At 29.1% G+C, this 13502-nt stretch overlaps 2 protein-coding genes across 2 annotated transcripts; both read right to left on the reverse strand.

Annotated features, from left to right (window-relative positions):
• Positions 1–8738: 8738 nt before the first annotated feature.
• LOC124930781 (heat shock 22 kDa protein, mitochondrial) lies at positions 8739–9574 on the reverse strand. The gene is made up of 2 exons (XM_047471136.1): positions 9265–9574; positions 8739–9166 (listed from the first exon to the last, which is right to left on the reverse strand). Exons 1-2 carry the CDS (start codon positions 9485–9487, stop codon positions 8751–8753), a joined length of 639 nt encoding a protein of 212 aa, XP_047327092.1. The 5' UTR covers positions 9488–9574; the 3' UTR covers positions 8739–8750.
• A 1739-nt stretch (positions 9575–11313) lies between these two features.
• LOC124929378 (vesicle-associated protein 1-2-like) lies at positions 11314–13452 on the reverse strand. The gene is made up of 7 exons (XM_047469726.1): positions 13270–13452; positions 13126–13196; positions 12971–13052; positions 12687–12802; positions 12420–12584; positions 11790–11867; positions 11314–11647 (listed from the first exon to the last, which is right to left on the reverse strand). Exons 1-7 carry the CDS (start codon positions 13325–13327, stop codon positions 11540–11542), a joined length of 678 nt encoding a protein of 225 aa, XP_047325682.1. The 5' UTR covers positions 13328–13452; the 3' UTR covers positions 11314–11539.
• Positions 13453–13502: the final 50 nt, after the last annotated feature.

Raw genomic sequence — 13502 nt, forward strand, 5'->3', positions numbered from 1 at the left:
ACCATTAATCATACAAGAAAAACTGATAAGTTATAATACTATTATCAACTAGCATATATTCCTTGTGTTACGGAATTAATTAAATATGTTAAAATTTATAAAGATTAGTTAAATATATTAAATTAAAAAGTTAGACAATAAGAAATCAACCTTATTATAAACACTAATCATTTATATTAAATTTTAAAAAGACATTTTAAAATTAATAATTAAGATCATATGTTTTCAAAATTATTAAAATATTTTGAACCCATACATATCATCGAAATTATCTTTCAATGATACATTATTAATCTTAACCATTCAGTCTTCAAGGGTGCATTCTTAAACATTCTATTACACTTTTCAACATAATTTTATGTCTTAAATCACCACTCAAGCCGACATTCTCAACATTTGATTACACTTTTCGGCATGAACTTATTCTCTAAATATCCCTCTGTGGAGGAACCCTTAGGTTTTCTCATTAATGTTTGTGTTACTCAAACCGACATTCATCACCACTCAAGCCGACATTCTCAACATTTGATTACACTTTTCGGCATGAACTTATTCTCTAAATCACCCTCAGTGGAGGAACCCTTAGGTTTTCTCATTAATGTTTGTGTTACTCAAACCGACATTCTCGCTTCCGTTTCATCTATCAATGTTCGCGCACCCACATATAATAATTACTTTTAGAGGGATTCGAACACATCTCTTAAGTATTAAATGTTAACACCTTAACTGATATACCATTTATGATTGTTGAAATAATTTTATAATTTTGTATATGTATATATATTTTGTAAGTTACATCTTGAATAACTATATATATTATATAGATTTCTCATACTCATACAAAAAATATAATAAAAATAATTATATCTCTTATCCTAATATTAAATAAAAATATTTTCGTTAATAATATATATATATATAACATTATATATAATAAAATTAATTAAATTTCTTAACCAAATTTTATTAATTATTAAGTATAAGACACATCGAGTATTACTTTAAAATTATTGTAATTTTTTTATTGTTAAATTTATTTTGTTTTTTATGTTTTCCATATTCATTCCAACATTCCCAATATTTTTTAAATTTTATTTTTAACCGTTTTCAAATTTATGGGCGGGTGAAGTCACGATCCGATACAAGTATTCATTTACTCTCGCATGTATATCCAAATTAACCTCACCTCTCGACCTGACAAATTCAAATTAATCATTATTATTATATATATATGATTATTATTTTTAACCCTTTCAAGTTTATGGGCGAGTGAACTCAGGATCCGACCCAAATATCAATTTACTTTCACATATAGATCCAAATTAACCTTAATTCTCGAACTGACAAATTCAAATTAAACATTATTATATATATATATATTATATTATATTGTGTTGAATTATCTCTTCATCTTGGATTGGTGCAACATGTTGCTTTGTTTACACTCAACATGTTGAGTGCTGTCAGTCTTACCTATTATCAAATCAATATTTTTTAAATATATGAATTTCTCATGTAAACTTCAATCTCACTTTCTAAATACTATTTTCCCACTCTCTCAATATTTCTACATGGTATTAGAGCGGGTTTTTCCATCTTGAAGAAATCGATTCACAATTTTTCGCTACCTCTTCCAATGATGTAAATAACCATTGGAGAAGAACTCAAATAATTCTATTACCTAATATTTTCCGAAATCATTTATCATAAATCCCATAACATTCTTGCTCTTTCTTGAAAGTTTTGTCATTTCAAAAAATTTACTTTATTTCTCGACCGATCTGTCCATCTTTGTGTCTCAATAGATTTTTCCCGAACTTAATCTGTCCAAATATTATCACCCTTTAGCTACATGGTATAGTCTGCCTACAAAAAAATCAAGCCAGTGACACTCCGACGATTCAAACGTCACTCGTTGTCATCAACATCCTACGACACTCCGACGATTCAAACGTCACTCGCTGTAATCAACATCCAGCGATACTCTAGAGATTAAAACGTCACTCGTTGTCATCAACATCCAGCGACACTCCGACGATTAAAACGTCACTCGTTGTCATCAACATCCAGCGATACTCCGGAGATTAAAACGTCACTCGTTGTCATCAACATCCAGCGACACTCTAGAGATTAAAACGTCACTCGTTGTCATCAACATCCAACAATACTCCTGCGATTCAAACGTCACTCGTTGTCAACAACATCCAGCGACACTCCGACGATTCAAACGTCACTCGCTGTCATCAACATCCAACAATACTCCTGCGATTCAAACGTCACTCGTTGTCATTAACATTTCATCCTCTCGGTAACATCCTCTCCGCTCCGCTCTCAAAGTTGTCCAAGGCTTTTCCTCTTAGGTGACAAGTTGGGCAATCTCAACATTTATTACCCAACTTGAGGGGGAGTATTAAATTATCTCTTCATCTTGGATTGTTGTAACATGTTGCTTTGTTTACACTCAAAATATTGAGTGTTGTCAGTCTTACCTATTATCACACTCAATGTCTTTTAAATATGAATTTTTTAGGTAAACTTCAATCTCACAATTTAAATACTAATTTTCTTTCTATCTCAATATTTCTACATATTGTTATGAATGTCGCGCGTTCATCAAATTTGTGTAGATTTTAAAATATAAAGTATTATTAGCTTAGTTTGTTAAAGGGTTGTACTTATTTTTGTTAAGTTATAAGTTCGAAACATACACCAACTTTTTAAATTTTTTAATAATACCTATATATTTATCTAACATTACAAATTAAATCCATAACTTTACAATAACTTATTAACTTCTAAATTCTCATTAAATTATAAATTTTGTGATAATATTAATTATAGATGAATAATTTATACACATAAAAAAATAAATCAAACATTATTAAATAAACACAAACTACACTATAAAAACAAAATAAAATTACATCAAAATAAATATTATAAAAAAAATACTTGTACACACCATTAAAAAATATTAATATAAAATATAGGATAAAAATAAAAAAATATATAAATTATATAAATTAATTAAAATAATAAATTATATAAATAAATTTAATATATAAAATATACTTAATTTAAATATAAGGATTGATTTACATAATTAAATATTTTTTTTGAGTACGATAGTATAAAAACAAAATTGAGTATTGAAAAAAATAGAATTTGATAAATACTTAAAATGAGTTTAAGTTTATAGTTGGGTTGAAAGGAGAAAAAATGATTTGAGTTTGTTTGATGTTGGGTTGGAGAAGATCTAACATGTGACTTTATACTTTTTGGCATTGAGTTTAATTTTTCAATACTTTGAAATTGAATAAATTATTAGAGCAAATCCATTTAAGGTGTTTAAATGCAACCAAAAAAAATCTCGACTAACAACAAATTTTTATATAATTTTTAATATATTAAATTATTAATTTTAAATTATATATATTAATTGAAAAAAGAATAATTAATAATTTTTAGATATATTATTTTAAATTTAATTATATATACATATTAATTTAATTAAAGAAGAAAAACAAAATAATTTTTTTAAAAATATATTATTTTAAATTTAATAAAAATAAAAAATTATATTTATTTGAGATTCATAGATTTGTGGAATGAGATTATGCATGATAAATAAAAATGTAGTGTTTGGTTAAAACATGTTATAATTAACATTATCATTAATGGTGTTTGATTTTGGTGGAGGAATCACTATTAATAATATTATTTATAGTTTTTAATAAATTTTATATTTAATTTTTATATATTTATAAACTTGGTTAATTATTTTTATTCTTTTCCTATTATTACTCATTTAAAAAATATAAATAAATCAATTAATTCAATATATATATATATATAAAAGAAAAAAAAAAGATAATTAGTCAAAAATAAAAAATATTAATAAGTTTTATATTTAATTTTATATTCTTTTTAATTTAATATAGTTATAAACTTTATTAATCTTTTTTATTCTTTTCCTATTATTACTCATTTAAAAAATATATAAATAAATCAATTAATTCAAAATATATATGCATATATATAAAAATAACAAAAAGGAGAAATAATTAATTAAAATAAAAAAATATTAATAAATTTTATAATTAATTTTTTATTCTCTTTATATATATATTTATAAATTATTATCTATATTTAATTTTTTTATATTATAAATTTTAACATATTTATTTGAATTTAATTAAAAAAACGTATTTATTTGGATAAAATTAATTTTCATAGTTATTAAAATATCATGCTAAATAAATAATAGATATTAATATACTTATAAATTTATTAATTTTATTTATTCTCCTCCTATTATTATTCAATTAAAAATTAAATAAATTAATTAATCTAATATATATAATGTAAAAATAAATAAATATAAAAAAAGAAATAATTAGTCAAAAGTAAAATAAAATATTAATAAATTTTTTATTTTTTTTATTATATTTTTATTATTTATTTATTATGATGGTTGATGTAATTTGATTGGTTCATATTATAAATTTTAATTTATATTAATATATTTTCGTAGTTGATTTTAATACGTAAAAAATTTATTATCTTATACTAAAATTAATTAAACGAGAAATACTAAAATTGTAAAATATAATGCCAAATAAAATAATTAGAACCAATAAATATGAAGTCAAAACTATATCTATTTTTTTATAAATACGTTACATATAGTTACGTATATTAAGTTCATGTTTAATATAAGAAGATGCAAAACCTGTCTAAAAAACATAGAGAAGACAATAAAAATAATAATAATGGAGAAAGTAAAAAACATAGAGAAAGAAAAGAATAGAGAAGACAATAAAAGAAAAATAATGAAAAGAGTGGATGTATAGTGAAAAGGGAATAGAGAGAATATAAAAGAGAGAGATTGAAATGAGTTTCATTCCACTCAATATTGAAGGGATTGAATGATTCTCTAATATATTTCATCAAAATCATGTACTAATACTTGAGAGGATATAATATTTCAAACCTTTTATCTTAAAGCTTTACATCCTTTAAATTAGATTTATTTTACATTTACAATATGTAAAATAAATATAATTGAAATGATGGTATAGTTTGAAATAAAATGTTCAAGGTATATGTAAAATAAATCTAATTTAAAGAGGGTACAACTTAAGTAAATACAACATCACCCATTAGTAAAAGGTCTGGGCCATTACCATTCAAACTATGAAAAGATTGTACTAGTCCTCAACTAAGAAAAACATTTTTCGCTACTAATCCCTTATTTTTTTCGTTATTTTTTCTCTTACATCTTTATAATAATGAAAGGGTAAGAAATTGAATTTAATTCTAGGACAACGTAACCCACCCGCAAACACAGCCACAGAACGCAGAATCCAAATATTTAAGATTGGTATCCATTTTCTCAAGGACGGATTTACTCAAGGGCTGAGGTGGGTTAAGCCCACCTTAATTATTATTTTTTGGGTATATTATATATATATATATATATATATATATATATATATATATATATATAATTTCATATCATTAATTCTTTCCATTTTATTTAAGATTTGTTTTGACTTAAATTTTATTTTACTAATTTAATATATTATTAATTCTTTTATCATCTAATTATTTTTATTTAAAAATTTTATATTTATTTTTCTAATTCAAAAAAAGATAAAATATCATTTTTTTCTTTCTAATTTTCTTCTATAATATTTATTTTCTTAATTTATGTATTGATTAACTTATTATATCTATAACTGATTTGATTTTATTATGTTCGATTAATATTTCAAGTTAACATTATTTAATTTTTTTTCTATTTTTTTTAATTTCACTATAACTGTCTAATAAAATATTTATTTAGTTTTAAATATTACAACTTTTAATACAGCGGAACAAATATTTTCGGTAATAAAAATGTGAAAGATGCAACTTCGCAATAAAATAGAACATGATATTTTTATCGAATTTTGACATTTAATATTGAACAAGATTTATATAAGAGTTTAACTTATTTCATTATAACGAAATTCTCACGAAAGCTAAGTCACGAATCCTACGTGACGCCACGTGGGTATGAGAGAGAGTAAAAAAAAATAAATTGAAACTTTTCATTTTCCCCAAAACCAAAATCCTATTTTTTCTCTCTCTTTTGTTTAATTTTCCTAATCTCACCGGCGATTCTCTTCTTTCATTTTCATCGACTTCTTTTCCAATCAATCGAAATGGTAAAATTTCTTCCGTATATGAAACGTTTTATTTTTCCCCAAAACCAAAACCCTCACGACATCACTCTCTTTATCTTTCGTTTCATTTTCCCAAAACCCAACCCACTGTTGATCTTACTGAAACGTTTCATCGACTTCTTCTCTTTCGATCGATCAAAATGGTAAGTCTTTTTTCTTTCCTTCGTTTATTTTCCGTTCGAAATGATTGTCATATCAATATTTATGTTTAACGTTTATGTTTTACCTACTGAATCGATTTAGATTAGGGTTGTAAAAGATTTGAATATCAATATTCTATTTTAGTTGCTGAATCGATTTGGATTAGGGTTGTAAAAAAGAGTCCCGAAATCACTATTTATGGTCTTGAAACTAATATTTTTAATACCGAAACCAGCATTTCGGGGTGATTTATGGTCCCAAATTTTGTGGGGGTGATTTCAGTCCCTAAAATGATTTCTATAAGAGCTTTTATGGCTGTTTCATTTCTTTACAGTTAACTGTCATTTCTCCGGTGTAAATAGTGAAGAATAACAAGAATATATATATATATATATATATATATAATTTTTGCTCAAAGAATTTAAGTAAATCTATTCATTGTTTTTTTTTATACAAAATCTCTAATACAAATGAATTAATAATGAATCATATGGACAAAAATGTCATTGTCATTGCTGATATAGAGATCATAAGAAGTCCATTAATGGAGAATAAAGAAAAAAAATGATCTTTATGAAAAAGAATGTGATATGAAAAACCGTCAACGCGTACTCCCTTAAAAACACGTTAATTTAGCTTCAATACACATTAATTGAAAACTTATTAATTTTTTTATAAAGACTTGTTTGATGTAAAATTATTTAGAATTGTTTAAAAAAATGTATATTTGTTTGATTTATGCTATGTAGAAACACATTTTTTAATATTTTTTAATCTGAAACATTATAATAAATACTAAAAAATCAAAAATAATTGAAAACAATATTGTTATACTAAAAATTTACATAATTAAAAAGTTAAAATTTGTCCTTTATAGGACATTTAAAATACAATCTATTATATATTTCGAGAGATCTCAAATAATCTCATTTCTTCATTAACTTAATCAATAAGAAGATTTGGATTTTCATACATGACCTACAAATCAAATTAACATTACAATAAGATTATTGGATTAAAAAAAAATAGCCATAAAGGATCGTATAGAAACCATTTCGGAGTCTGAAATAATAATTTTGGGGTCCGAAATAACCATTTTGGACCCCAAAAATGGTGATTTTGGGACCAGAAATGACCTCGAAATGTTGGTTTCGAGACTAGAAAAGCTGGTTTCGGGACCAGAAATGCTGGTTTCGAGACCAGAAATGCCTGTTTCGAGACCAGAAATGCCTGTTTCGGGACCAGAAAAGCCTGTTTCGGGACCAGAAATGCATGTTTTGGGACAAAAAATGCCTATTTCGGGACTAGAAATGCTGGTTTCAGGACCAAAAAATGCTGGTTTCGAGACCAGAAATACCTGTTTTGAGACCAGAAATACCTGTCTTGAAACTAGAAATGTTTGTTTCGGGACTAGAAATATCTGTTTCGGGATCAGAAAAGTCTGTTTCGAAACTAGAAATGTTTGTTTTGGGACTAGAAAAGTCTGTTTCGAGACTAGAAATGTCTGTTTCGGGACTAGAAATGCTTGTTTCGGGATCAGAAATATCGGTTTCGGAACTAGAAATGCCGGTTTTGGGACCAAAAATGCCTGTTTTGGGACCAGAAATACCTATTTTGAGACCAGAAATATACCCGTTTCGGGACAAAAAATTTCTGTTTAGAGACCAGAAATGTCTATTTCGGTATTAAAAAGTCTGTTTCGGGACTAGAAAAGCCTGTTTCGGGACTAGAAAAGCCTGTTTCGGGACTAGAAATGTCTGTTTCGGGACTAGAAATGTCTATTTCGGGATTAGAAATGTCTGTTTCGGGATTAGAAATACCTGTTTCGAGACCAAACCCAAAATGCAATTAAACCCCAATCGCCAAATCCTAAACCCTAAACCCTAATAATCTTAACCCTAATCCCATGTACCAAGGTAATTGGTGTTGTTTTGCCGAACGATGAAATTACATCTGCACCAGCCTGAAAAAGAGACCTGAAGACGAGAAGAAGTATGAAACGGAAGATAACGAACAATAGATAAACGGAAAAATTCGATCGAAAGAGAAGTCGATAAAAATGAATCGTCAGTGAGTTTAGGAGAAATGAAACGTTTCAATTTATTTTATTTTTTCTGTCTCTCTCCTACCGACGTGACAAGGCCACGTAAAATTTGTGAGACCTTCGTTTCGGTAATATTCCGTTAAGTTTATCATTCTCCATGTTTAAACTAAAATAATATCAAAACTACACCATAATGAGAAAAATAAAACAGCATTTTTAAAACAAAAAGGTGTAAACTGCTCACTGAAAGAGAAGAAGAACGAAGAAGACAGAGCAAGCATTTACTAAAAGCTAGTAATACAGAAGAAGAAACACTTTTCCACATACTTTACTACTCACTCCACGTTAACATTGATCACATCCTTCCTCTCTTCTTCCTTCACTCTCGGAATCATAACCTTCAAAACGCCATTTTTCATCTCAGCTTTAATCTGGTCTAGCTTGAAGAACTTATCCGGAATGTCTACTCTGCTGCTGAACCTGCTTCTGCTGTTTTCATCATCTTCCACTTCCTTCTCCCCTTCTCCTCTCACCACAAGAGTGTTCTGCTCCACTGAGATCTTCACATCCTCTTTTCCCAGGCCGGGCATGTCCATCCGAAGATACAGTCCATCCTCTGTTTCCTTTGCGTCCCACCCTCGACGAATTCCCCCCCGACTACCACCGCCAAATGGAAGGTCCATCATATGATCCATCGCGTTCAGAATCTGGCTCAGGCTTCTTGTGGAAGACGAGAACGGATCGAATACATCTGCAACAATTATATCATACGAACCAACCACCGTTAGTACATCTGCAACTATCTTAGATTGGTAAAACCAACTGAGAACAGATAAACTAATTAATTACCTGAGAGCAAGTCAGCGCGACGGAAGGGAGAGCGGTTAGCAGAACGGCGATCAACATCGTCGACGCGGCGGTCGTCGCCTTCTTCGAATTGACGGAGGGCGTTGGTGTTGAAGAGACGCGATGTAGCCGGATATACTACGGCGCGGATTGAACGGAGAGAGGAGGGGACGAGGTTGGAGGAGGAGGAGGAGAGGAGCTTTTTCAGAGCAATGGAAGAAGCCATTAATGAGAGCTTGGTTGGAGGGAGGGAGAGCAAGTTATATGTGTATGCAGTCTGAAGAAGTAGTTTGTTTGTTTGTTTTGTTACACCTGTCTAACGGCAAATGCAGGATCACGAATATATACTCGTCCAAGAGCACTCTGTAGAAGAAGAGAGAAGGTTCCAGAATGGCACGCACTCTCGATTCTTCTAGACTATAGTAGATAGATAACTCATATTTAAATGGACTTTACTTTGGGCCCAAGATATCTCTTAGTTTTAGGCCCAAATTATATATTTTAATTTATTTATAACGGCCCCTACTAAGTACTGATTAATTATTTTATTTTAAAAGGTTAGCATCAACTAATTAATATTAACACCACACAAAAATTTCTCCGCACATATAGTCATTACCAAACCATTTCCAGTTTTTTTTTAAAAGTACTCTTTTAGGAGAATCCTCTTAGGACACCATTATTACCGTATTTTAAAAAAATGATAAAATTATATAAAATAAAATTTAAGTAAAAATTTATATTAAAATAAATTTAAAATTCTTATAAAATATAAAAAAATAAATAAAATATTTAATAATGTTGGGGATGAATGTGCTCTATCCCTCCCTATATCATTGATAAAAAAAATATATATATATAAATCATTATAAAAAAACCAGTTAAATGAATTATAATAATTATAAAATATATATTTTTATGAATATATAAAGGGAGGGTTTAATTAGGGTAGTAATTTATCAAATTCAAATTTTATTTTTGATTTTCAAATCAAATTTCAAACTGAGTCGAATTCAAATACAATTTTTAAAATTTTTAACTCGAAAACCAAACCGAAAATCAAAACAAACTTTTATTAATTATTTTATTATATATAATATATTATATACTATATAATATATAATATAATTCTTAAGCCACCACCTAATTTATATTTCTAAACTTAATCCTTAGTCCTACCTTATCTATGTTCTCTAAACTATTTATATTCTCTAAACTTAATTTTTTAGTCATCCGCCTTATATATATTCTTTAAACTTAAATCTTCTATATTCTCTAACATAATTAAATGATCTCTCTAGCCTCCCTCATCTCTATTGTCTTGACCTAATCCAGACGTCACCTCTCTCTCATCTTTATTCTCTTAACCTAATCCTCCGACGTCACCCCTCCCTAATATTGATTCTCTTAACCTAATCCTCCAGACGCCACCACCTCCCTCGTCTCGCTATATTTTCCCTCTAGAGTTTTGATTTATCTAATCTCGCTATCTCTAAAGCTTCTTTTTTTGTCGAGACTCTTAAATATTGATTTATCTTCGTCGTTCGAGTTCAAGATCTATCTCACCATTCAATATTTATCTTCGTCTTTCAACATCTTAATTCAAATTTTGTTTTGAATTAGAATAAATTGAATTCAAAATTTGGCAATAAAAGAAAAAAAATCAAATTCAGTTTAAATTCGAATTATTCAAAATTCGAACCAAATATCAAATTTTAATTCGGTTTTCGAATTGACTAAAAAAATATAAATTCAAAAAAATCGAACAAAAGAACTCAACTGATGAACACCCCTAGATACAATACATGGAACAACTTATCCCTACCCATTCTGAAAATAATCAAAGTGAAATGGAACACACTTAAAATAATCAAAGTGAAATGGAAACACAAATAAAAATGCCCCTAACAAGATAATTCAGATCGAAAATCGCGAAACATATTATAATTCACATTCCTAATACCAAGAGTCAATTCTTATTTACTTATAGGAACGATGTTAAATAGCGCATCAAACACACACAGAGCAAATATTTGGCATAAGAAAAGTCAGCAATTTTCTTCCTTCCATCCCCACATATCTCTGGATGGTACAAGTCTCAATTCATTATAAGCTTAAAACATAAAAACAACAACAGAGCTTAAGAAGATTACTAAAAGAATAAGAGAAAACAGCTTTCCAAAGGGAAACCCCCCACCCCCAAACAACAGATTCTATCATCTTCTTGAACCCAAAAGACATATTCAAACAGATGTACATCTTCACCATTTGATGATAACTAACTCCCGATAAAGTACCCCAAAAGAATTCCAATCAACCCAAAAAGCATCACATACAATATTGGGATTCTACCACTCGTTTTTGGTCGTCCACGCTTCAGTAATTCCTGCAACCCATTTTATTTGTGCAAATTATATCACATCTCCAAGAAACAACACTACACACTGAGAAAAGTTCACTCAATGCCACCCATGGGAGGGAACTCTAAGCCACAAACTGAATACAACTTGAAATTCATATCTACTTACCAGTTCCTGATTAAGTCTGTTTCTTTCCTCAAGTGCGAGGTTCCTCTCTTCCGACAACTTCAAGTAAGAAGTCTTTAACTGGATAATGAAGTCAGAATAATAAACCCAAAACAGTATTATTAGTTCTTTTGGGTAATAAACTTCCAATCCAATGGGTAGAACACAGACAAGGCATAGAAATATTTATACTTCATAAATATCAGATAAACAAAGAACATCAAAATTACTAATTTAATCATGCAACTCATTTATATACCACATTCGATTGTTCTCAACCCTATTAAAATTTAAGCTTCTCAAAACCATTTAATTTGTCAGAAAAGTGCATAAGAAAAAAACAAGATAGAATTGAATTAACTAAACTCAGTAAAATATATTACTTAAGAGCCTCGTATACAGATATCAAATCAGAACATCACTAAACTAAATACATGTTCCATGATGTACCTCAGTGGAGAGGTCATGACCTTCCATTCCATGTATTCTCTCAAAAAAGCTCTCGTTTTTAAAATAATGTTCGAAATCTATGAGCAGAGAATAAGTTCATGAATGTTGGTTCTTTTTAGCATCAACAACACACAACAAATGTTCAGTTATCAAGCAAACTAAAAAACACACACTGATACTCACAGCCACTGCTTCAGAATGATTGGAGTGGGCACTTTCAGACTCAATTGACCTAGGTGGAGAGCCTTCATCAGAATCTTCGGGAACTGGCGATGGTGGCTTACGCGGGGTAACATAAATAACTTTCATTTTGAATTCCTCAACATGCTTCCCTGACTCCTTATCAAACTGGAAACAACCATACTCAAAATCTCGCGATTCTTATTGAACCACATACAAAACAACGCAAGTAGAAAAGCCAACTAAAAAGTTCTCTTACGATATCATTACCATCTCTGCATTGATATCCTTTACAGTGGCACCTGGGTTTGCAACAACACTTTGGACAAGAAACCTGTCCTTACATTGCATATCTGGAGGTGCCTCCTTTTGAGCCTGCATAGTAACTAAGCCCCAAAATTTAAGATTAAAAAAGTACTAGGATTGAAACTGCTCGTGCAGCCTAATCAATTAATATTAATTACATAACTCCAATTTGATCCAACAACAACATTAATACCATCTCATAATTTTGAGCATGAAAATTCGCAGAGAAAGATATAAATCGAAAATACCTACAACAGCGCAGGTTGAACGAGGCTGCACCATGCCATTATTAGGTCGGACAGAATACTTCTTAGGCTGAGTTGTCTTAACCTGTACATGTTCGTCAATCAATGATCGTCGAATCAAAGAGCATTCACAGGAATCAAATTAAGAACACGCTAACCTTGAAAGCGACATAATTATCGGTCTTGTTCAGCAATTGGAATGAGGATGAGATCTGTTTCTTGATTTCGACTGCATCGAAGTTGTAGATTCAATAATCATTTAGCATATTTGCAATACAAAATCAAAAGAAGAAAGGAGTTACAGGGAAACTTTAGCTCGAGAGGATCGATAGTCAGAAGCTCCTCGGCACTCATATTCATCCGATCAAAGAATTGCAACAGATAATAGATGAGATTATTTCAGTATCCTTATGAAGATCCCAAAATTTTCCCTGGAAAATTATAGTTTCGTGGTACGGGAGGAGAAAAGGTTTGATGGAGTCAATTTTCAAATAAGAAGAATTTGCCCGAGAAGAGTATAACTACCCTTCATTTT

The sequence above is a fragment of the Impatiens glandulifera genome, chromosome 3, assembly GCF_907164915.1.
Source record: "Impatiens glandulifera chromosome 3, dImpGla2.1, whole genome shotgun sequence".
Classification (NCBI taxonomy): Eukaryota; Viridiplantae; Streptophyta; class Magnoliopsida; order Ericales; family Balsaminaceae; genus Impatiens; species Impatiens glandulifera.